Here is a 26,464-nt window from a genome sequence, read left to right on the forward strand (position 1 = left end):
TTTAAACATTGCTTAAAGGGTGCTTTACCAGAATCATGAGCGGTGAGGAGTCCTGTGGCACCTTATAGACTAACTTCAGTTAGTCTATAAGGTGCCACAGGACTCCTCACCGCTTTTGCAGATTCAGATTAACACGGCTACCCCTCTGATACTTGACTCCAGAATCATGAATAATTTAAAAAATTAGCCAGTATAAAAATAATCCAATTGACAACGACCTTTATACAACTGAATCAAAAGTAAAAGCAAAATAACGTTGTGTGTTAATATGAAGATATGCCTATCACTACAATCAGATACACAGAATGAACATCTGAATTAAAATTTCGCAGAACACACACACACACACACACACACACACACACACACACACACACACACACACACACCAATATTTAATTTCTTCAGAAATCAAAGCACAAAAACCTTTAAAGCCATAATTTTATTTGTAATAAAAGAATTTTCTAACAATTACAAACATAATTATTTGTATTTTCCAATCACACTGTAAATTATCAAATGCAAATAGTCAGCACACTTTATTTATTTTTTAAATATAATTAAGGGATAGGGTAGAGAGAATCCATAAAATGATCCTGCCTTTAAAAACTAAATATGGAGTACATTATGATGTTTATCATCAAAGGGTAAACACCATATAGATTTACAGTCCACTTAATGTATATGAAATTGCACGTTGTCCAAATACATTACTCTGTACAGTAGTATTTTGAAGTGCTCATATTTTGTTAATTATTTCAGACCTCAATTACGCAGGATCTGACGCATTAAAATGGTCTATTCAATCATCTCCAGTTTCATGCATACTCCATTTTTGTAGTTCCTGGGAATCACATATAGTCCATATTTTGGCAAAAGATTTTAGTCTTTTTCTGAAAAACAAAAATCAAAATGACACTAACATTTATAAATTTAAATACATTAGCCACTGAAAACACTGAGGAGCAAGCCTTCTGAACTCAAAAGTAAAATAGTCCAATAGGTAAAAATGCTGTGTTAACTATCACCATTTAAATATATGGCCAAAATATTCTACAGTACATATTTAATATTTTTGGTCACTACTATAAGTGCATGAAATGCTACAAATTATTTTCATGAGGCTGCTAAGGTACAGAAAGCAACAAACACATGGAACTAAGGACTGTCTGAACACAATATAAGTTAATGAAGAGAAGAGAAATAAGAATTTGTTTTACATAGCTAAGAATGTTAAAAACAAATACCAACAGTCATTCAGCAGCAGTACTTTCATTGCTGAAATATGCACTTGTTAGAGACTGGAAGAAATTTGAGATTTAGTCTCATAATTTGTAAGAAAACAAATACATCCAATTATTTTTTCTTTAATTTTTTGATGCCCCAGAAAGACAGTAAGAGGAAACCAATTAATAGCAGCAAGATATTTTAAATGAGCGAGAAAGGATTTCTAATATTTCACATGAATATGAAAAGCTAGTGAAGTCCTTAGTGGAAAGTTTGGATAGACAATATCCGATTCATTTTCACACACAGCATACTAGGAGATATAGAAAAAAATGACGAGTCAGCTGACTGTGTAAATCTAGTGGTAGCACAATACAGTGACATATAAGGATCTAATTTTGATCTTCAAGTTCATATCCACATTTCCATATAGGAAGCAGCTGGGAGCATACTAAACTTCACTGGGAAGAAACCACTTCTTGTCAATTGCCCATGACCCTATATGGCAGGTAAGAGTTATATTAACAGAAGAAGATGTATCTAACAACAAATAAAATATGCATATTTGATATTACTCTATTTTAGAAAAATCTATCAAAAATATGAGTGCTTTCTTTTATTTAACGTTTCATTTTAAAATGTAAATATTCACAATATTAAATATTACTATTAGAAACAGAGATGGAGGGGGTTTTTTTGGTCAGAAAATGCTGCTATAACCCACATACCTTCTGGGTGTGCTGTACTATCGCATCTAGTATCACCTAGGCCACTTACAGAGAGAAAGAATGAGTTTCCTCTACAACCTTAGATGAGAGCAAGCTTTTAGCAAGCAAGTGGTAGAGATCAAGCACTAAGCTCCAAAGGTCCCAGGTTTGGTTCCACTTGTTGATGTTATACCGATTCATGAAAAAGTCTCAGTTTTGTTCTGACATGTAATGGAAAAATTTTGAAATCTCAGAAACTATCATAGGAAAGGAAAACCATTTCCTAAGATCTAATTACTATCCATTCATTAATGGTTTTTTTTTTTTTTTTTTACACAAAGTAATGCTGCAGATCAAATAATAGGGATATTTAATATAGGTTTCTCAACTCAGACCAATAACTGGAACCTGAGTCTCATCCTAGATGTACGCTCTAACCACTAGGACATAGAGTTACTTTCTTTTCTGGCCCAATTAACATTTAACTACAAGAAGGAAAAACAGATCCAACAGGGGACACTGAGAACAGGGAACAGCATGGTAGATCAAGGCACCAGCCGAAGAAATCTCAAAAGTGTTCATAGGACAGGAAACCTATTTCCCATGCCGTACTAATTACTATCAGTCCAATAAAGCTTTTGTACCTGACAAAGAGCGTACACATAATGTTGCAAATTAAAGAAATGGGGATACTATAGTGAATCATCAATTTTCATATAATTCTAAGAATTATATAACAACAAAACTATCACTAAAAATGGTTAGCGTTTCATTTCTCGGTAGGAGCATTTGCAAAATACTATGATACTAGTAGGATTATAAAACTGAAATGAAAGGCATGAATAGATATATCTGGAAGAAAATGTTTTTATCAAAAAGTAAAAACTGGAAGAAAGAATTACATTCTATACTAATGGAAAACTTCTTATGGTATGCAATCAAATGACATTTTGGTAATTTTGGCTGAGATTATACACATTACTTCAGACCCCAAATTTTTGAAGGAATGAAATAAAAGGGAAGTTACCTGCAAAGTATATGCAAGAGAGATACATCAACATGTGTACTCACTCCCTAGAAGTTTGCACAATAAGGTTCTTCGTTGTTTTAAAATAGGTGATGTTGATGAAACATCATAAACATCAAAACAATGACTGAACATTTTACAAAAATTATAATACTATGTACATCTTCCTAAATTAGGAAGAGTCCAAATTATACAGCAGTACAGCATGCGGACTGTATGTAATACAGAATAGCGAAACTTCCATATTGCAGTTTATTAATATTATTAATTATTCTATCATTTGACAAAAACAATGCTATACAATATCAAGAAAAAAATGCTAAAACATATACATAACACTGCAGTATTAAGGTTCAGCTTTCAATTATTACTCTACGTCTCCTAATATATGGCTACTTGATCTCTCAACTTTTTAACACCTCCTTCCAGAGGGAAAGGTCTAAAACAAGGCTTGTGACATTTTTTGAAGAACTCTGATGTCCCAGTGGTTTACAGAAAAACTTTTGACATTTAGCAGAGAAATAATTCTGGAGGCAAAAAGGAGCCTTTTGCTGTCACCATGTAATTCCATACAGATTAGGCAGAGATGCAAATTGTTGAATATCACTATTTTCTATCTGTAGTTCCCATGGTTGAGCTGGTTTTTGGCAGCATACCAAAATCCCACAACATTATGGCAGTGTACATCCAATGCCCTATTGTCTCACTTGAACATTTACCATTAGCACAAAATCCAAACAGACAAATGGATTATCTGGAGGTTGACACTAATTTATATACTCCTTTGATTAGGAGGCTGGGCATTGCATCAGAAAGCATAAGTCTGAGTCCAAGACTCACTACTGGTGCTAATTTTGTACCTTTCACAAGCAAAACCTCATACCTCACTGAAAGGTTTCATAAGTTGGGAGCAGGAACCTGATCTCTAATATGGGAACCCAACTCCCACCTGATTAGACTCATAGACTTTAAGGTCAGAAGGGACCAATATGATCATCTAGTCTGACCCCCTTCACAATGCAGGCCACAGAATCTCACCCACCCACTCCTGGAATAATCCTCTCACCTATATCTCAAATATTGAAGTCCTCAAATGATGGTTTGAAGACCCCAAGATGCAGAGAATCCTCCAGCAAGTTATCTGTGCCCCATGCTACAGAGGAAGGTGAAAAACCTACAGGGCCTCAGCCAATCTACACTGTAGGAAAATTCCTTCCCAACCCCAATTATGGTGATCAGCTGAATCCTGAGCATGTGGGCAAGACTCTCCAGCCAGTCACCCAGGAAAAAGTTCTCTATAGTAACTCCTATTATCCCACCATCGGCCTATTTACCACTGATAGTGAAAGGTCAATTAGTTGCCAAGATCATGTTATCCCATCAAACCATCCCCTTCATAAACCCATCTAGCTTTATCTTGAAGCCAGATAGGTCTTTTGCTCCCACTACTTCCCTTGGAAGGCTGTTCCAGAACTTCACTCCTGTAAGGGTTAGAAACCTTCATCTAATTTCTAGTCTAAACTTCCTGGTAGGCAGTTTATATCCATTTGTTCTTGTGTCCACACTGATACTGAGCTTAAATAATTCCTCTCCTTCCTTGGTATTTATCCCTCTAATATATTTAAAGAGAGCAATCATGTCTCCCCTCAGCCTTCTTTTGGGTAAGATAATCAAGCCAAGCTTGATTAGCCACACTGCCTCACAGAAAGAGTCCACTGTGATTCTCTTTTTGTCTAGGCTGTCTGTAAATGAGGTCACTCGGATATTTCCATTTCTTAGATTGCTGTTGTCTAGGGGCTGCTCAATATCAGATAACAATTTTCCCCTGATGACAGCTAGTGTAGTTAGTTCTGGAATTCAGGTGGTAGAATGCTGTGGTGTGCTGGAGTACTGAAGGAGCATGGCTCAACTCTTGGTGGTAATGCATGCTGACGGGTTTAAAACAAATAAACCCTTACTTTTGCTTTTCCTTTTAAAAAAATCCTACATATGCAAAGCTCTCTTAAAATGATGACTATGTAAGCTTAATTATGTGAACTGGGAAAATTCAGATGAGGCAGAATTAACATTACCAACTCCAACTAAGGTTAGGTCAAAACACCTGTGTTGCTACTTTAAACTGTCTTCTCTTTACACAGTAGTCTTTAATCAAATTCACAGCCATGAAAAATGCAATGCAGCTCACAAAATCTTGTTTCCCCCATGACATCTGGCATTTTGTGTAATTTTGCCCTATACTAGACATATTTTGGGGGGAGATCAGCATTTCTCAAAATGCAACTGCTAACCCAAAAGAGGGGTCTCAACGTCTATGTTCTCTCTAACCTGCCTGGTACGGCTACTGCCCAAGAGTGATTCAAGTGCCATGTGCTTGATTAGCAGAGCCACGCACATTGGCACCGTGTGTTCAGGCACCCCTCCCCCATTTTGAACCACATTTCTCAGGAAGCTTCTGGGATCCTCCTCCTGGCTGTGCAGTGTGGGGAGAGGAAAATGCTGATATCACGATGTTCCCCTCCCCTAAACACCGTCGCCACAGAGCAAGGAAGAGCGGAGAGCCTGTCAGAGGACTCAGAGCAGGAGTATACTGCTGTGGTCTGAACTAGCCTTTCCTTCCCAGTCAAGGGCTGAAACCCAGTCTCCCTTGTTCCAGTGCAGGTATTATCGTGCCAAGAGTGACCATCCTGAATCTTTGGGAGTGTATGGATATGTTGAGTCATCACAGATCTACGATGGGTCACCATCCTCCATTTTTATTTTGGGTCAGGAAATAGTGGAAGTAGAACCCTTTCCCTATGTCTTGCGGTGGAACTGTTGGAGCAAGGTCAGGACCTCTGTTCAGAACAGGTATTTGTTAGAAGGGTTTCTGAAGAGGGATGGGGAAGGGTGAAGGGAAAGCTTGAGTGAGATTAATGGGATAGAGTACCTAGAATGCACTATCTTGAGTACACAACAATCTTGTGTGATGTTGTGCCATGCTTGGAGGAAGTGTTTCAGGCAAAAACCTGTTGGAGAACACTTGAATCTTCCTGGACACTCATTAATGGATCTCCAAATCATCGTTTTGTTTCAGACCAATTCCACAAGCCAAATACACAGAGACGGATTGGAACTTAACTTCATTCACAAGTTTAATTCTTATGCTAATGGTTTGAACCTGGATAGAGGATAGCTCACACACTATCTTCCACCTTTTAATGACTTAAACCAGTGTTTCTCTACCCCTCAGGGGTACTCGAGAGAAGTCTGGGGAGTATGCCAACACAACTGAAATTTGGGGAAAACTGAACTTTTGTTTTAAGTTTTACAGCGCTTTATTATTTTTGTACTTTTTACACCCAAAAATTTCATCACCCGCCCATGATTAAGTTGTTTAAATAAATGTGTTGCAATGATAAAAAAAAAAATTGTGTGTCTGAAAACTGTAGGTACTGGGGATACTTATTTTTTTTTGAAAAAGGGGTCCTTTATATATATATATATAAAAAAAAAAGGTTGATAAACACTGACAAACAGTGGAGGTGCTAATGGTTCTTAATAGGTCAGATAGTTATATGAGGCTATCTACTCACTGTTTCTCTTTTGCTTCCTCCTCTACCCTCCCCTCCCCTCCCCTTTTTCCTTCTTTATCTCTCCCCCCCTTCTCTTATTTATTCTTGGATCTGGACTTACTATACTCCAGTCATCTGAAGTGGGTTTTGCCCACGAAAGCTCATACCACCATCTACATGTTTTGTTAGTCTATAAGGTTCTACTAGACTATTTGTTGTTTTTTAAGATTTTCTTCTTAAAGGCTCAGTCCTACAGAATGTACTATTTACATATGGGCTGTGTCTACACTGGCATGAATTTCCGGAAATGCTTAAAACGGAATACTATTCCGTTTTCAGTTTTTCCGGAAAAGGAGCGTCTACATTAGCAGGCCGCTTTTCCGGAAAAGCCCTTTTTCCGGAAAAGCGTCTGTGGCCAACGTAGACGCGCTTTTCCGAAAAAGAGCCCCGATCGCCATTTTCGCAATTGGGGCTTTTTTCCGGAAAAGACTACTGGGATGTCTACACTGTTCCAGAATAAGGACTTATGCCCGAGCAGGAGCAGAATAGTTTTTCCGGAATAGCGGCTGATTTTGTACAGTAGAACATCGTTGCTTTTCCGGAAATTCAAGGGCCAGTGTAGACAGCTCGCAGCTTATTCCGGAAAAGTGGCTGATTTTCCGGAATAAGTGGCCCAGTGTAGACACAACCATGGTGTATATAAAGTTTATATTTGAAGTTCAATATTAGCAAAATCATTAAAGTTCCTAAATTTTTGGAAAATGTAAAGTTTTGAGGTTTCTCAAAGCTAATTCAAAGATTTACTTTTAATTAAGTAACAAAGCTCACCAGGGTCCTTCTCTATTTTTATAAACAGCTAGCAAATGTGGTTTACGTGTCAAGTAAACAAATTGAAATTACTTTCTAAATTAAAAATATCTGGATTAAACATTTCAAAACATCAACCAATCATTTTGGTACCTGTTAATAAATAAGAAAGTTATATAAGTAGACATCGCATTACATATTTTTTTTCCTGAAGAAAATGTAAAAATATATGTTTCAGAACAAGTTAGCTTTTTAAAAGTCGCTGTAAAAATTCAAAATTGTTCCTGCTCATACTAGTTCAAATTGTTAAAAAAAAAAACCAAAAAAACCCCAAATATACCGCATATTTTAGTTAGTATAATTTTTTGATAGTGACTGAATACATAACTAATATCAATTATTTAATTTATAAAGCTTTGAATTAAGAGGACAGCATAATTTCATACATTTTTCAAGACTATTTTCATTTTTTAATTATTTTAGTGTGTCTACTGTAGCTTTTAATGCTCTTTTTGATACCCCATTTACTGGGGAAAAACTCCCCTACTCACATCTCAAGGTTTAATACACACAGAAAAATACATCACAATTATTCTGACCTTTTCATATTCACTAATCCCTCAAGCTCTTTTGATTTGTGAGCTGCTTTCTTTAAGATTTCTTCAGGAACATCTGCTAGTTTAGCAACATTTAGTCCATAACTCCTTGCAGCAACTCCTCTAGTTATCTGATAAAGAAAAGTGATAAATTCAGGATTCTCTTCATCTTCAGTTCCTAGAGAATAAATTTAAAAAAATCACTATTGTATCAATAGAATACAAAATCCTTAAGATTAAGTTGACATAACTTATCTCTGCAATTCGTGTTTCTTCCTTAATATCTACTCTACAAGGAACATTAGCCAAAAGATGATGGATTATATCAAGTACCAAATGTCTCTTACCTAGTTAGTATACTTTGCATAGCCCCTTTCCAACAGCTTTATTTTCACTTGGGGCTTGATAAGGGAGAAATTATGTGGGGGGAGAGACTGCAGAATTGGGCTCTATCTCTTTATAAGGCTGGTAAGGATACCAATAATAACTCAGGCTACATTTACACTGAAAACTGTACCTGGCAACATACAGGGTATATGTAGCTACAGATCACAATGAAAAGCAGGCTTCATCTCACAGGGTATGTCTAGACTACAGGGTTTTGTTGACAGAAGTTTTGTCGACAGATATTGTTGACAAAACTTCTGTCGACAAAGAGCGTCTAGACTACATCCAGTTCTGTCGACAAAGCAAGCCGCTTTGTCGACATAACAGTGTGGACGCAAAGGACAGTGTAGATGCAATAATGCCTTCTATCGACAGAACTCTGTCAACAAAAGGCGTTATTCCTCGTAGAATGAGGTTTACATACGTCGACAAAACTGCTGAGTTTTGTCGATGTTATGTCGACATAACTCAAAGGCAGTGTGGACGCAGGTACAGTTTTGTCGACAGAAGTCCACTTTTGTCGACAAAACCCTGTAGGTCCAGACACACCCACAGTGGTGTATCTTCACATACATCAGTAAAATGCTGTGACAGGGGAATGCATTTGCTAAAAACAGCAGTGTAAACAGAGAAGGCAATGCTTGGGCATGCAGAGTTGTGTACAATATGTACTCTAAAGGTTCAGACGTGTCTTTATCCAGCTACTCAGCTACATTTTCATGGGCTAGTGGAATATGCAATGTACTTACTTGACATGCTGCCATAAGTAATAAGCAGCGCAGACATACCCTTAGTGTACAATTTAAATGGATAAAACTAAATAGTTCTCTGAACCATAATATCACATCTCTTCAATATCCCTGAACAGATACTGAAGGAGTGGAGAAAGTGCCAGGATCTGTCCACAAAGGGCTCTCACACCAAAAGGCTCTCTGGACACCAATGGGCTTAATTTGAGGAAGAGCAGAGTGTGGGGATGGTGGAATTAAAATTACAGTTATAACTCTATCTATGTATTTTAGAAATGTGCATCTGTCTATCCATGAGTCTGTTTGTTCAAGAACTCCTCATAAACAGTAATAACTAAGACCACCAAATTTGGTATGTAGCTTCCTCTTATCCTAACTTAAAGCAAAGTCAGGGTTTGGTTATGCCAGGAAAATGGCAAGTGCCAGTAATGGGACTGTTTTCAATAACATTGAAAGGGAAGGGGCATACAATAGTGAGAGTGGCTACTGGGGGCAGGGAGCACAGGGTACACACACTACTGGGGACAGCCACACCACCAAGACAATGGCCAGCTGAGGATAAGTTAAGGATGTTAGATATTGGTTATTTTAGTAATCGTGCAGCCACAACAATTTTTAGTGGTTACAGAGTTACTAAAATTCTCCCTGAGCAGACTGGCTCCTGCCTGCCACCCATACTGCCTGCTGCATTTTATACAGAGGCCACGGGGGAGGGGATGTTCATGTAGTCATTTGGATTAATTGATAAGCCCAGGTTTAGCGGTACATCGTTTAAACTACATCGCTAGGATGAGGCTCATCATCCTTCCTGCCACCAGACTGGGTAAATAGCCCCCCGCCCCAAACCCTTCACCATCACCCTGGCCCTGGCTGCATTGAGGGGGCGAGGAGGCCCTTGCTGGTTAGGATGAGGCTTCCGGAGGGGAGAGAGAAGGCCCCTGCTGGCCAGAGGGAATTGGGAGGAGGAGAGAAGGCCCCTGACAGTCAGGTGAGGGGGAGAAAAGACCCCTGCCACATGGGAGCCCCTGCCCTGAAATCCTCCTCACCCGCTCAAACCTTATTCTCACCCCCCCACAGCCTTAGCCCCATTTACTGAGCTCCTCCTTAACCTCCCAACCCCACTCCTGTAACCCTCATGCCCCAGCCTCCTGCCCTGCCCTAGTATCTTTACTAGTAATCTCAGACACATTTAATACTGTACCTTTTTGCTGTTCACTTTCTTCTTCATTCACCAGGAAGGCCATATGGTAGTTCCCAACCTGTTCTGGGTATATCTTTTCTAGATCACATATTGAGGGGTAGTGAGTAACAAAAAGTGTCAACGGTCCCACCTACAGCAAAAGATACACACGTATGATATTTTACAACATCCATTTACTACGGTTGTCCTCTCTTCCACAGTTCTTCATTTTAAAGCTGAATACATGCACACTGCTCCACAAAGGAAAAAAAATATCCTTCCAGATGTGCATAGCATACCATTCAGTGTTCCCTAGAATACAGATACAAATATATTTAAAAGTGCATGACAGATTAAACACTTACATCTCTAATAAAATGTTCAAGTGTAGCATTAGCAATAGCAATTCCATCATGTGTGCTAGTCCCTCTCCCCAATTCATCCAATATTACTAGTGAACTTGAGGTTGCTTTTCTTATTATCTCTGCTGTATCTGTCAGTTCCTCCATGAAAGTGCTCCGACCCTTGTATATGTTGTCTGAAGCACCCATTCTGCAACAGAAAACAAGGTAGATAGTTTAAATTATTAAATTCAAATGAAAACAATCTGTGCTTTGGAAAACAAGCATAAAAATTCAATACTTTGAAAAATCAAATCAGCTTCCCATAAAACTTTTCTTGCAGTTCCAAGGACAGACATAAGGCTTGAATTATTATTGAACATCTGTAAAAACACAAGAGCCCATCTCTTCCAATTCTAAATCTCTTCTTTTAAAAGTTACAATAATACAAATATCCCAAAACAAAGATATTCTAAAAGAAAGAAAGAATCTGCAGTATAATGATGTAAGTAACAAATGTGCCCTAGAGTGATGGCATGTACTGACCTAATAGGATTTTAGGGAGAACCTTTCCAGGTCACCAGTAATCTGGTTTGTTCGAAGGCAAGTAAACCCATTATCTCTGTATCTGCTTCAGGATTTCTATAAAACCAGCAGGGGTTTAAACAAGTGAGTCTATTTGGCATCTGATCCTTGTTATTTTGACAACAAACCCTGCTGGAAAACCATAACCTGCAGGCCCTGGGAATTCATGAGATCTGCCAGCTCATAGTAAGGACTCTAGTGAAGATAAGCTGTAATGAAAACAATTTCTTCTATGCTCTGGACAGTTTGTTCCTCTTTCTTGTAAGTGTTTTTATTAACGTCAAGCAGAAGCAGCACAGATAGGACCTGAAGAAGAGATCTTTGGTGTTTTTTGGTTACTTCTGTTCTGCTAAGTGAGTCAAATAAATGTCACATTCCAGAAAATGGGTAAGACTTCATCAAACAAAGTGTCTGGATGACTCCTTTATGGCAGGAAAATCTAGGCTTTGTTTCAGAGCTTAATACTCAGAACAGAAGAGGAATAAAGGCATAACAGCCAGTGGAAGTTACTGGCATTCCCAAATGTAGGTGCAGAATCAATACATGGACTTATGGGAAAATCTGTGCACCCAAGCAGTGTTTCACTATGAAGAGCCCTCTGGACAATTATAGTCAGGGCTGGATAAACTCTTCTGGGGGTCTGGGGCTATGAGATTTTGTGAGGCCCTCTAGGCTCTGTAGTAGGGCTCAAAATGACGGGTCCAGAGTGCGGGAGGAGGCTGAGAGTTGATGCAGGGGGACTGGGTGTGGGAGGAATGAATTTCCTATACTTAACCTATGTTTCCAAACATAGGTTTTTTCTTTTCTTTTTCTTTCTATAATATGGATTTTTCTTACCCTTGAATGGACTATCTGTATCTCTCTCAGTTCTACCTACCATTCTCTTAACTACTGTTTACATAGTTTCCATGAAGCCCTCCCATCCATCTAGAAATTTGTTAATCTAATCTGTGTTCACAGAAATAGATTTTCAGGATTTCATGACTAAATGCTCAAGCTACAAATAGAAGTGAAATAGCTGTAAAATACATCTGTTTTTACTATCTTAAACACTGAAGTCTACTTCAATCTAATCCAACAGACAAAATAAAAACCTGATAAAGTTTAAAAATTCCATAAAAACAATTAATGTAATCAACAAACCAGTATGGATCTAATTTTCTGAAATTGTTCAGGAATGTTAAACTTTTGGAATTCTTTCAGCTCATTTTAAACCAATACATTCTCAAGAATGCTTAGAAACGAGTCTCAGAGTGATAGCTTTTTAGTCTGTAACTTTAAAAATGAGTAGCCAGCGGCACCTTACAGACTAACAAAAATATATATACTCACTGGGTTTTGCCAATGAAAGCTCATGATACTATATTTGTTAGAATCTCTAAGGTGCCACAGGTAAAAGAGGTGTAGTAGGTAAAACTGTTTAGTACTGCAAGTAGTTTAATTAAAATCGAGGAGTATTTAAAATCTAGATATTTTTATCTGCATGCCCACAGCATAGAGGGCCACATTTTTATATTTTATAAATAAAATGAATAATAAATATACCAAACTATATTTTATACGTATACTACACCCATTACAATGGTAGAAAACACTAGATAGACAGAAAAATGTAGTGTGACTGGGGGAGTACTAGCGATAAGAGAATGGAGGTATCCAGATAGCCTATGGATTATCTATGGTAGCTTTTACTCAATGCTAGATAAAGACCACCATGCACACAAAGGAAATGCATTAAAGAGCAGAATGTAATATTTCAGATTGCAGTAGGAACTTTACCAGCTCCATATAATGTGCTACTCCTGCCAAAAGCAATCTAATGTTAAACTTCCAATTCTGTAGGATTTGTTATTAAAATATTTACAATATATAAACCCAATAGTATTATATTTTGAAAAATATATTGTGTAAACATGTAGCATGATTATAAGCTCCTCTTAAGTGCTGGTGAGAGATTCGTCAGTGTTGAGAAAATGGAGTTTGGCTAGAAACAAAATAAAGCAATTTTTGTACAATTAAAAGCTCTTTGTATCACTTTAGTCAGTATACAAAGTAATATCTTTTCAGTGAAAAGTTCCAAATGTTAAATATTTTAAGATACAGACTGTATCAGAAGTATAATATTATTTCAAGACTATTTCAGAATATATGAACTGACATGCAATTGTAGGTAGTGCCATGTAAATCAGTAGCAATGAGCGTTTATGTGCTTTTCACTCAGATAACAGATAAATAAAAGCCCACAGCGAGAATGATTTTTTTCCTGCAGCACCTTATAGTCTAACAGATTTATTAGAGCATGAGCTCTGGTGAGGGGGAAGGGAGCAAGGGCAAGAGGCGTATTACAATCTCCCTGTTCAGCAATCACAGACATGGAAATGATAGCTTCTGTTCTAAGAGACATCCTTGGGAGTTGAGTGCAAGGCTGATCTTGACTCCCCCTCACCCCTGGCATCCTAGGGCACCTGGAAGAAGAGGCTATGGGACTTGGTGAGGAAGATAGGTGCTTCAGCACGGGATGCGGTGGGGAGGGGGCATCTCTGTGCTCCAGATGCTTTTTCTGGGCCTCTACCAGGTACACCAGCAGCTCTGTTTGCTGTCTCATGAGCCTCAATCTCATCCTGGGTCTTGTGTTTGTGTTCCCTGCATGCTCTCCACATGGTCTGTTTGTGGCATTTGCAGTATCATTCTCCACCATGCATTTAGTTGCACCCTGTCAGTAAGAACAGATTGCATTTGCTCATTAAACATGGCATACCTAATATTTTTTCAACTTCTGATCTGTAATAGCTCAAGTGCTGGAGGAGCTAGGGGAGTGTGCAACAATCTCACTGTTGCACCTGCTGTAATGAAAAAAGTAAAGGGCAGACTTTAGAGAAGATACATTGTAGAATTCAGAATCTGATCTTTTACTATGAAAGAACGTTTGTCCTACACAATAGGCATCTGTTATGCACAAGGCCAAAGTTATGCTTTTAAACACCCACTAGGCATATACAACACACAGCTCTGAAGGGAGCAGCTGGACTCGGTTTGGTGGCACTCATGGTAAACAACAGGTTGGGGGTCTTGTTTCCGCTTTGAAAGCATGTGCGACACAGTGGCTGCAAATTGTAGCTTTCACGGCTAGATGTGCATCTGCATTTGCAATAGGGGTCCGATGTTGTGAAGGGTTGTGCTGGAGAGTGGGGGATAGGTTTTGCAGGGTCTCGACTGGTCACCTTTCCTGTGTATGCCACCCCATTTGCCAGGAGAATGTAACTTGGCCTTCCCATTGGGGCCTGCTGGGAGGAGATGAGGCCAGGCATGGTGGCATGAGCTCCTATGGTCACTGTGTTTGCCACCCATTATTTTTCGGGAAAGTGCAACTTCCTCTTCCCACAGGTGCCTGCCTAGGGAAGGCAGGGCCTGGCAGAGTGGCAGGAGCTCAGGTGGTCAGCAGGAATGAGCAAACAGAGATTTATTGCCTCAGTGGTATCAACTTAAAGCTTTGCTTGCTTCATCCAGGTTGCAATGCACAGCATCAGTCTTCTGTGAATCACGCAGAGTGTTACGGAGCAGATGCTGACTGAATGTGGCCAGAAATCTGGACCTTAAAGTGCAATGCTTTGTGCTGCAATGATGCCAGATCACTTACTGCTGGCTTGGCAAGGTGTCCTACCATCAAGGGGCGATAAGGCAGGTTTCCCCAGACACTTTGTGAGATGGATGAAAGAGTGTCTTTATGAGAGCTTTGCAGAAATGTGTAGGAAGGATTCCTGCTCTGATTCCAGACACCTTAACCAACTGTTCCGGCGAGCCCCTGCTATGTAGGCAGAGTGGCCACCACAGCAATATGTCCTGGGAAGAGGGGACAGGCTTCAAAATTATAGAAAGGTCCTGGCTGTTAGTGAGATCAGATGCTCCATTTACCTGTTGAGCATTCTCTTCCTCCTCTTCTATAATATCCTCTTTGTTGTTGCCAAAGGCTGCCTGAAGAATCACCTGAGACGTATCCAGACACCTGTGGGACACTGGGTGGGTCCCTCTAGAATCCCATGCAGCTGGTCATAGAAGCGGCATGTTTGTGGCTCTTACCCAGACGGTTTGTTTGCTTCCTTTGTCTTCTGGTACACCTGCCTAAGCTCCTTTATTTTCATGTGGCACTGCTGGTGTATCCTTTTTCACTATGCCCCATGTGATTTTGGCACAGATATCAGCAAGTCTTCTGCTGCTTTGGAGTTCTGCCTACAGAGTTTCCTCTTCCTGAGCAGCAGTCAGATACAAGATGTCCTGCATGTTCCACACTGGAGCTCATTTGTGACCCTGGGCATTCATGGTCAGGGTATGCTGCTGAGGTGTGCTCCCGTGCTCACCATACTGGCCAAACAGGAAATGAAATTCAAATTTTCCCGGGACTTTTCTTGTATATCTGGGAGAGCAGTTGAGCTAAAAGTGCTGGCCAAAATGGTCACACTGGGGCCCGTGGCACACCTCTTAGAGTCCAAGAACATCTACATGCACAGCGCTGCATTTGCATTACCCAAAAGTCCATCACGCAAGGTTGAATTTAGTGTTACTCCTCTTAACAAGCAGAAATATTTTAACAGCCCTTAAAGTTGGCGGAACGGGCTTCCTGGTGTAGACACATTGTTTAGAAAATTGACCTAATGCAGCTAAATTCAACCTAAATTCATAGTGAAGACCAAGCCTCAGATTTTAACTCAGGTTAAGAGCTCAAGTTTAACCCCAGGCTTAAAATAACCAGTTATATTAATCTGGGTTAGCTAAAACAGTTTAAGAATACTTTGATGGTTTGGTGTGAAGACATATCTTCAGGGGACGTTTATATGGCAATGAGGCTAGCCTGTATCAGCCAATTCAGGCTTGTGGTGCTCAGAAGGGAAGCTGAAAGGCCAGACCTATACTAGACCTGGAAGTTCATCTTAAGGTATTCTATTCCAGCAGCGTAAATAACTTAGCTGGAATGGACATACCTTAAGCCAAGCTATATGCAGTCATCACAGCAGGAGGCTGATGGGAGTAAACGCTCCTTTTGGCTTCCCTTATGCCTTGCAACCATGGGCGCTCTCAACATTCAATTTAGTGGGTCCTTACTATCCCAGCTGAATTGAATGCCAGAAGATCAATCTCCAGCATGGCAAGTGGAGATGTGGCCAAAAACTGCAGAATAGTCACTCAGTTTCAGGTTAGAGTCCAGGCTCTGTGACCTTTCCTCTTGCAGGATCTTAGGGTATGTCTACACTACAGAGTTAGTTCGAACTAACGGACGTTAGTTCGAACTAACTTTCATAGGCGCTACACTAGCGCTCCGCTAGTTCGAACTTAATTCGAACTAGCGGAGCGCTTAGTTCGAACTAAGGGGTGTGTAGCCCCTTAATTCGAACTAGTGGGAGGCTAGCCCTCCCCAGGTTTCCCTGGTGGCCACTCTGGCCAACACCAGGGAAACTCTATGCCCCCCTCCCGGCCCCGGACCACTTAAAGGGGCACGGGCTGGCTACGGTGCCCGTGCCAGGTGCAAGCCTGCCAGCACCCAGCCAGCAGACTCCGCACCTGGCACGGATCGAGCCAGCCACCCGATGCCCCCCAGCCCTCCCCCTCTTCCCGGGACCAAGCTGGTGGCTCCCGGGAGCTTGCCCGAGACCACAAGAGGCGGGCACCCGCCTGGGCTAGTGCGGACATCGTGGACCTCGTCCACAATCTCCGCACTAGGCACAGGAAAGTGGCCGTCTAGGGCAGGAGAGCTGCCAGCCTGGCCACCCAGGAGCAGGTGTGCATGAAAATCAAGGGGGTCCACTGAGACCCCCCCGACCCTGAGCCCTGAGCTTACAATGGCCGTCCTGGGTCAGACCAAAGGTCCATCTAGCCCAGAAGCCGGTCTGCCGACAGCGGCCAACCCTAGGGACCCTGGAGGGGATGGACCGAAGACAGTGACCAAGCCATTTGTCTCGTGCCATCCCTCTCCAGCCTTCCACAAACCTTGAGCAGGGACACCACTCCTACCCCCTGGCTAATAGCACTCCATGGACCCAACCTTCATCACTTGATTTCACGTCCCTTTAAACTCTGTTCTAGTTCTAGCCTTCACAGCCTCCTGCAGCAAGGAGTTCCACAGATTGACTCTTTGCTTTGTGAAGAACTTTCTGTTACTAGTTTGAAGCCTGTTACCCATTCCTTTCCTTTGGTGTCCTCTAGTCCTTCTTTATGGGAACTAATGAAGAACTTTTCTGTATGCTCCCTCTCCACCCAACTCCTGCTTTTAGAGACCTCTATCCTGTCCCCCCTCCGTCTCCTCTTTTCTAAGCTGAAAAGTCCCAGTCTCTTTAGCCTCTCTTCATATGGGACCTGTTCCCAACCCCTGATCATTTTAGTTGCCCTCCCCCTCTCTTCCCCTCTCCCACCTCCTTTTCCCAGTCTCTCCCAGTTTTGTTCAATAAAGACAGATTCCATTTTTGAACACAATTGTCCTTTATTTTGTACATCAAGAAAAGGGGCTAGGGAAGGGTAAGTGGAAGGAGGTGAGGGAGGAATGGGGTACACGCCCCCGATGGGGAGGACTGGGCTGGCTCTGCGGGCTTTTGGGGTGGAACCTCTCCTGCAGCCCCCCAATTGTCCCCTCTCCCCAGATGGCAGCCTGCGGCAAGTGCAGCCAGTCTGATGGCTGAGTGCTGTGATGTGCCCAGTGTGGGCACTCCGGGCACTCCAAGCCAGGACTGGTTTGCAAGCAGGGCACCCCTGAGAACTGTCTGTCCGGGGTGGGAGTCGGGTCCCTTTAAGCACAGCCCTCGGCTAGCCTGAGACAGCATCTCCACGCTCTAAGTCCTCCTCTGATGCCCTGCCAGCACTGCTTCCGGCCATCCTTAAGCCCGGTTCAGGGTCCACTTAATGTGGACATGCTAGTTCGAATTAGCAAAACGCTAATTCGAACTAGTTTTTAGTTCTAGACGCATTAGTTCGAATTAGCTTAGTTCGAATTAACTAATTCGAACTAAGTTAGTTCGAATTAGCGCTGTAGTATAGACGTACCCTTAGAGCCTGAGGTACAGCCTGAGCCAAAAGATTACACATCAGCTTTATAGCCCTGCTGCCCCAGCAAGCTGACACACACCAGCTAGGGGTGCTTACAGACATACCCTTAGAGACAAACAGGGGGATTCCACCGCCACATCATGTTAACATGAATTTTCTCACTGATACCTGAAAACATAAAACTCTGAAAAATTAGATTAGCAAAAACAAAAGCATTTGGAAAATCCTTTTTTCCAGACAGCTCATCATTTGTATATAATGAATGACATGTTCATTTCCAGTTTATACAACATTTAATGCTAATCCAACTGGACAGTTCAATCAAACTTTAACATTTCACACTTTTATGTTGGCAAAATTAAATTTGGTGTTAAAGCCCATATGTCTAAAATAAATATTAGAAAAATGGAAATTGGTTCCTATTGCAGAGGGATGACCTGTCTGCAGATTGTCTTTACAATCTGACTAGATCATCAAACAAGATATTCACGTGTCCTAGAATGCTTCGTATTCCCATGCACCACAGAAGACCCACCGTGACAAGGCACCCTCTTTGCCACGCCAGGATTACCATTTCTGCCTCTGGTGATCCTGATGTAAATCAGTCTCTCTGCAAAGATTTTATTCTTCACTGAATTTTATTTTCTAATATTTACAAGCTGAGCCTCAGAGTAGGCTCAAGCTGTACTCTTCAGCCATGCAAACAAACAGAAGACAAACATGTTACACAAGAGACAAGAGAGTTACTCACCCTGTGCAGTAACGTCTGTTCTTCGAGATGTGTCCCCCCGTGGGTGCTCCACTCGAGGTGCTGGGCTCGTTCCAGCGCCGCAAACCGGAGACATTTTTATTAGCAGTAGCCCCCCTGCCGGACCACGCATGCATGACTGCCTCTTCGCCCCTCTCAGCTGAGCGCAGTCCGGTCCTGTCAGCTTCCTCCCAACCGGAAGCATCTGAAAGATATAAACAGGAGCTCCGAAGCAGGGAGGAGGGTGGAACGTGGAGCACCCATGGGGACACACATCTCGAAGAACAGACGTTACTGCACAGGGTGAGTAATTCTCTTTTCTTCATCGAGTAGTGTCGCCGAGGGTGCTCCACTCGAGGTGAGCACACAGCAGTGGTCCAACATTACATGAGTGCTTCGGACCTATCACCCCCGTGCTGTAGACAAGACAGCCTGGGCCACCCTTGAATCAGAGGTAAGTATGTTCGCGAGGGCATAGTGTCTAGCGAATGTGAGGGCAGACGACCAGGTTGCCGCACAGCATATGTCCTGCAACGGTACTCCGCGAAGATAGGCAATAGATGTTGCTATGCCCCGGGTGGAATGAGCACGAAGTCTACTTGGAAGAGATTTATTGCACAAGGCATAACATCGTGTGATGCAAGCGATGACCAAGCGGGAAATACGCTGTGCAGAGAGTTGGTTGCCCTTGGAGCATTCGGCTGTGGAAAGGAAAAGTCGCTGAGACTTCCTAAAGACCTGAGTTTTGTCAACGTAAAAGGCCAGTGCTTGCCTGACATCCAGAGTGTGCAGACATACATCTTCCAATGATGAGTGAGGCTTTGGGTGGAAAGTCGGCAGGGTTATGGGCTCATTTATGTGAAAAGTGGAGTTGATCTTTGGCAAAAACACTGGTTGGACACACAGTACTGCCGGATGACTGAAGAATTGCATGTACGGCGGATCAGTCGAAAGAGCTGCCAATTCACTTACTCGACGTGCCGACGTAATGGCAAGTAAGAACACTGCCTTCATCGTGAGCATTCGAAGATCACATGTTGCCAGCGGCTCAAACGGCGAGCGAATTAGAGTGTCCAATACCAAAGGCAAGTCGCAAGGCTCCAGCGGGATCCTGTGGGCTGGATATAGATTGCCTAGTCCCTTCAAAAATCTTTTGGTGATAGGATGGGCAAACACCGAATGGCTGTCAACCAGAAAGCCAAAATTGCTGCTAAATGCACTCTTAGGGAAGAAATAGCCATTCCTGTCCCCTTTAGATGCATCACATAATCTAGGATCTGCTGTATAGACAGCGAAAGAGGGTCAAAATCTTTTGCCAAGCACCATGACTGAAAATGACGCCACTTGTGGAGGTAGGATTTGCGCGTCATATGTCGCCTACTGTTAATCAACACATGCCTCACGTCTTGAGAGCAGGAGAGCTCGGATGCTTGGAGCCAGCTAGGAGCCACGCTGTCAGGTGCATGTGGTCGATGGCTGGGTGAAGCATTATGCCGTGTTGCTGAGACAGTAAATTGAACTGTTCCGGTAGTTGTCGTGGTTTGGCAACTGACATTTTTGACAGCTGTGTTAGCCAGACCTGACGGGGTATCAGAATTACTGTTGCGCCGTCCGATGCTATCTTCTCCAAAACTCTTGGGATGAGTGGAAGAGGAGGAAAGGTGTACAGCAATTGGTGATGACTCCAGTCTAGGAGGAAGTCATCCCCCAGAGAGTCTGTGCCAATGCCCGCTCATGAGCAACACTGATGACATTTCCTGTTGTGTTGAGTGGAGAACAAGTCCACATTGGGGAAGCCCCAGAGTTGGAAGAGGTCGCGGAGCACCTTGGTGTGTAACTTCCACTCGTGTTGTGAGAGGAAATGCCTGCTCAGAGTAGCGGTGATCACATTGTCTTTGCCGGGAAGGTATGCTGCTGTTATGGTGATACCTTGCCGAATTGCCCAATTCCACAGGCATACAGCCTCTGCGCAAAGAGAGCGGGAGCGTGCCTTTCCTTGTCTGTTGATGTAATACACCGTGCATATGTTGTCGGTGAGAATCTGTATGGAGTGACTTCGAATGATGGGTAGGAAATGTTTGCAAGCATTGAAGACTGCTCTCAGCTTGAGAAAATTTTTGTTGTAGCGACTCCTGGGGCGTCCAGAGACCTTGCGCCCGGTGCTCCTGTAGGTGAGCGTCCCAGCTGAGCAGGGAGGCATCTGTAGTGATTTGTAGTGATGGTTTGCGGGCATGAAAGGGGACCCCTGTTAGCATATTGTTGGGACTGTCCCACCATGCCAAGGAAACCCAGACCTGGCTGGGCATAGAAACCCTGTTTGTACTGTGCACATGTACACGGTGAACAATCAATGCTGAAGACTGAGCAGATGGAGCCTGGCTTGCGGAATCACATACGTGGTGGCCGCCATGTGTCCCAACAGCTGTAGACAAGTAAGTATTCGGGACTTGGGAGAAAATGATACTGACTGCACCAAGTCCTGTATGAGTTGAAACCTCTTTACAGGCAAGTATGCCCTCGCAGTCAGGGAGTCGAGTCTTGCTCCAATAAACTCCAGGTCGCGAGTAGGTGTCAGGAAGGACTTCTCAAGATTGATTATGAGTCCGAGGACTGTAAACAGAGTGGTAGTTGTGGACACTACCCTCGTGGCCCTGTCGACAGTGGAAGCTTTTAGCAGGCAATCGTCTAGGTACAGAAAAACTGTGATGTCGAGGCGCCGCAGATAGGCCGCCACTATCACAAGGGTCTTAGAAAAAAAACTTGTGGGGCCACCGACAGTCCAAAAGGTAGTATGCGGTACTGATAGTGGTCGGACCCCACTACGAACCGCAGGAACCTTTTGTGAGCCGGGTGTATTGTTATGTGAAAGTAAGCATCCTGACAATTGAGGGACGTGAAACAATCCCCTTTGTCGAGAGCAGGAATGATTGAAAATAATGTGACCATCTTGAATTTTTGCCTTCTCAGAGGACGGTTGAGCAGACATAAGTCCAGGATAGGCCTCCAACCTCCTGACTTTTTCTGGGTGAGGAAGTAGCGAGAATAGAATCTTCTCCCCAAAAAGCGTGTCAGTACCCTCTCCACTGCCACTAATGTGAGTAGGCAAGAGACCTCTTGATGGAGAAGAGTCTCGTGAGAGTGGTCCCTGAAAAGGGATGGGGAAGGGGGGGTAGGGAGAAGGAAGAGAAGTGAAGGGAATGACATATCCTGAAGTGATTACATCATGAACCCACCAGTCGGTGGATATGAAAGCCCAACGATGCTGATAAGGCCTGAGACGATGATGGAATACACCTTCTGTGATGCCTGGAGTCTCTATCAACGGGGTGGTCCAAAGTCCCTCGATCATCACATCAAACCTGCTGCCGGCCCTGCTGCTGGACAGGTGGCTTGTTAGGCTGTTGGCATCGCTTTTGGGGACGTTGCTTTGGTCTCTGTTGATCATATGGCTTGGTCTGAGGCGTCGCATAAGAGAATGGCCTTTGCCTGTTGTAGGGAATGTATCTTCTGCGCTTGTAGGGAGGTGTGTACATCCCCAGTGTCTTCAAGGTTGTATGTGTATCCTTGCCTGAGTGAAAGACCTGATCGGTTGACTGAGCGAAGAGTGACTGACTATCGAAAGGCTCACTAACTCGCCTTGCTGATGTGATGGCCAGTAGAAACACCGTCTTTACTGTTAACAGGAGTAGTGTGCATTTGGAAAGTGTCTTTAAAAAAACAATTCCAAATCCCAGGTGGGTGCTATAGGTCTATGTGGTGGATTGAGATTATGTAGGCCTTTGATAAATCTTTTAGAGGCAGGGTGAGCAAATACAGAGAAACTCAATCTGAGGGTGAAACACTGCAAGCGTAGCTAGGTGCACCCTGAGTGTTGAAACTGACAAACCTTGTTGTTTCAGGAACATAATATAGTCAAGGTAAGTACTGTGAGTGGTGTGACATCTACTGTAAAGTAAGACATTCTTTACTTGTTGCAAACATCTCTGCTCTGTTTCAGAGCCAGAGAGAAACCATGCCATCAAATGTAGTGTTTGTGGCTGCAGGTGGAGAAGAGTGCCCCTGTTTTGTGATAGGAGATCTGGAAGGTTCAAAAGTGGGTAAGGAAGTTGGAATGATATCTGATAGAGATAGGGAAACCAGTTCTGCCTGGCCCACTCTGGGGCTATGAGGATGACTACGGCATTGTCTGACTGTAACTTTTGCAGGACTCTGTAAATGAGCAGGATGGAAGGTAAAGTGTAAAGGAGGTGAGTATTCCATGAGACAAGGAAGGCGTCTCCTCGCGATCTGGGTCCTATGCTCACTCTGGAACAGTACTTTGGACACCTGGGCTGTGTCTACACTGGGCCACTTATTCCGGAAAATCAGCCGCTTTTCCGGAATAAGCTGCGAGCTGTCTACACTGGCCCTTGAATTTCCGGAAAAGCAACGATGCTCTACTGTACAAAATCAGCTGCTATTCCGGAAAAACTATTCTGCTCCCACTCAGGCATAAGTCCTTATTCTGGAACACTGTTCCGGAAAAGGGCCAGTGTAGACAACCCAGTAGTCTTTTCCGGAAAAAAGCCCCGATCGCGAAAATGGCGATCGGGGCTCTTTTCCGGAAAAGCGCATCTACATTGGCCACAGACGCTTTTCCGGAAAAAGGGTTTTTCCGGAAAAGCAGCCTGCCAATGTAGACGCTCCTTTTTCAGAAAAACTGAAAACGGAATAGTATTCCGTTTTAAGCATTTCCGGAAATTCATGCCAGTGTAGACAGAGCCCTGGTGTTTCGGCAAGTTGCAGAGATCTTCCCATTGGTGGAAGATGTTGTGTAGGACCAGGGTTTAGATTTCCCATTCGTGGTCCACTGCAAACTGGAAATGAGAGTATCTACAATAGTATTCTTGACTACAGGTAGGTATGATTTGATGATGTTGATGTTGTGTTTACACAGGTTCCACAGACACATCGCATCTATACAAAGGGATCAAGTTCGGGCGCCTCCCTGCCAGTGGATGTAACATATGTCGCTGAGGATGTGATGGACAAAATGTTTGCAGGCATTGCGGACCTCACGGAGTTTCAAGAGATTGATATGGAGCGCAGACTTGTGGGTGGACCATTTGCCCTGAACATGGTAAGGGCTGACGCCTCTGTGGCAATAAGGATGGCTGGCTGCATCTGATGGAATGGGACACGAGCAAGAAGGTTCTGAGGATTGGTCCACCAACATAACAATGATAGGATCCTCTGAGGAATCAATACTTGACCGTGCACATAGTGTTTGGCCACTGTGTACACCGAGGTAAGCCAGTGCTGAAGACAGTGGAAGTGCAGGCATGCATGTGGGACCACATATGTGGTAGCAGCCATGTGGCCCATGAGACAAAGTCAGGTTAGTATTGAGATTGTTGGACTCAACATCATGCTTGAGATCAAACTTTTTATGCTGTTGAAGAGCTGATTTGGCAGGTATGCTCATGTTGTTGTGGAATCAAGATAAGCTCCTATAAATTCTATGGATTGGACAGGACACAGGGTAGACTTTTGTTTGTTGATAACGAATCCGAGGGATTTGAAAACCACTTTTGTGAAAAGAATTATATCCTTTGTGGCTTGCTCAGATGGGGCACAAATGAGGCAACTGTTCAGGTAAGAAAAAATCATGACACCTTTGCAGCATAGGTATGCTGTGATTACCGCCAGGGTCTTGGAAAAACCTCTTGAGGGCAGATGAAAGACCAAACGGAAGAACTCTGTATTGCAAATGGTCTGATGCTTCTGTAAAGTGGTGGAAGCCGCGTATATGGTTAAATGAAAATAAGCATCTTGGAGGTCAAGGGCTACAAACCAGTCTCCTTCATCCAGTGCCAGGATGATTGTTGCCAGTGTGACCATCTTGAATTGCTGTTTGCGGAAATATTTGTTTAGATGACAAAAGTTGAGGATGGGCCTCCAACCACTCATCTGTTTTTCTATAAGAAAGTAGTTTGAGTAAAATCCCTAAATTATGCAAGGTGGGCTTTCAAGTAGGAATAAGAAATCCTCCAGAAAAGGGCTTATTTTCCGGAGAATCGCGTCTAGACTGGCGCTTTTCTCCGGCTTATCCCCAAGCTGGAAAAAAGCGGCAGCCATGTAAATGCAAATGCCGCAGGGGATATTTAAATCCCCCACGGATTTGCAATTCCGACTGGTCTAATCTGCATCCCTTTTCCGGAAAAGGGGTGCAGTGTAGACACAGCTCAACAGTGGAGCACCCTGGGGATATCACCAAAAGAACAACCTATGATCCTTTGAATGTGTATATTCTGTTTGTGTGCATATATTATTCTTATATGCACAGTAGAAATAGGAAGTGTAAACCTGCTTATTAATCTAGCATGTCTAGTGAAAGCCAGTGTTGGTGTTTAAGGAACTTAATAATCTGTAAATAGTTTCCTTTTCCTGTAAGTCCAAACTGTGGTTGGTCCTCCAAAGACATGTGACCATGCCACCTGGTGCTGGAATCCCTCTTGAATTTAGTATTTTTTCTGTGGGACAGAAAGGATTAAACAAAGGATTCCTGCCTGAGGGCAAATTCTATTTAAGGGATTTTGAAACGGTCTCCCCTGCCCTAAGAGGATACCCATGAAGAGACCTGAAAACAGAGAACTCTAATGACTCAAGAAGCTGTTAGATCCAGGCCAGAGAAAATATCAGCTCTGACTTGAAGGATTTTACCTGAAATTTCTCACCAGTAGTGTGAGAAATATGATCTCTAAAAAATCTCTCAGGGTGCATCTACATAGTTCATTAGTTTGAGCTAGGTAGGGCAAGGAGGGCAAGTGGAGTTGCAAATGAAGCCCGAGATTTAAATATCCCAGGCTTCATTTGCATGTTCCTGGGTGCCGCCATTTTTAAATCCCCCTTAGTCCGAACTCAGTGCCCGTGGCTACACGCAGCATGGAGTAGGTAGTTCGAATTAAAGATCCTAATTCGAACTACCGTTACTCCTCATTCCAATTACTTCCAATGAGGAGTAATAGTAGTTCGAATTAGAATCTTTAATTTGAACTACCTACTCCGTGCCACATGTACCCGCTGGCACGGAGTTCGGACTAAGGATGATTTAAATATGGCGGCGCCCAGGAACATGCAAATGAAGCCCGGGATATTTAAATCCCGGGCTTCATTTGCAACTCCGCTTGCCCTCATTACCCTACCTAGCTCGAACTAACAAGCTAGTGTAGACGTACCCTCAGTGTTTTAGGCTTAACTGGCATGTTTTATTTATTTTAGTAACTTACTTTGATTGTCTATTTTCACTTGCAATCATTTAAATCCTACTTTTTATACTTAATATAAACATTTTGTTTTTTATTAAACCTGGTGTAAATAATTGTTACCTCGTATTTGGGGTAGGGTGGGGGGAACAACTACTGAGAATGTTGGCTAAACACTGGACTAAATTCCCTTGGTACAATCTCCATTACTGGAGATTTTTAAGAGCAGGTTTATAAGAACATAAGAATGGGCATATTGAGTCAGACCAAAGGTCCATCTAGCCCA

The 26,464-nt window shown here is 42.7% G+C and overlaps 1 protein-coding gene across 5 annotated transcripts in view; it reads right to left on the reverse strand.

Moving 5' to 3' along the window:
• Nucleotides 1–427: 427 nt before the first annotated feature.
• Nucleotides 428–26,464, reverse strand: part of MSH3 (mutS homolog 3) — a 224,647-nt gene continuing 198,610 nt past the window's right edge. For 4 of the 5 annotated variants that reach the window (XM_075932217.1, XM_075932221.1, XM_075932220.1 and 1 more), the window contains 4 exons: nt 10,597–10,783; nt 10,253–10,382; nt 7,919–8,093; nt 428–893 (listed from right to left, as the gene is read on the reverse strand). In XM_075932217.1, the coding sequence (XP_075788332.1) occupies nt 803–893; nt 7,919–8,093; nt 10,253–10,382; nt 10,597–10,783 (583 nt within the window). In that variant the 3' untranslated portion in view covers nt 428–802. Of the gene's footprint in view, nt 894–7,918; nt 8,094–10,252; nt 10,383–10,596; nt 10,784–26,464 lie in introns of those variants that run through there. The other variant, XM_075932218.1, reaches the window with a different exon arrangement.

Source organism: Pelodiscus sinensis, chromosome 6 (assembly GCF_049634645.1).
Source record: "Pelodiscus sinensis isolate JC-2024 chromosome 6, ASM4963464v1, whole genome shotgun sequence".
Taxonomy (NCBI): domain Eukaryota; kingdom Metazoa; phylum Chordata; order Testudines; family Trionychidae; genus Pelodiscus; species Pelodiscus sinensis.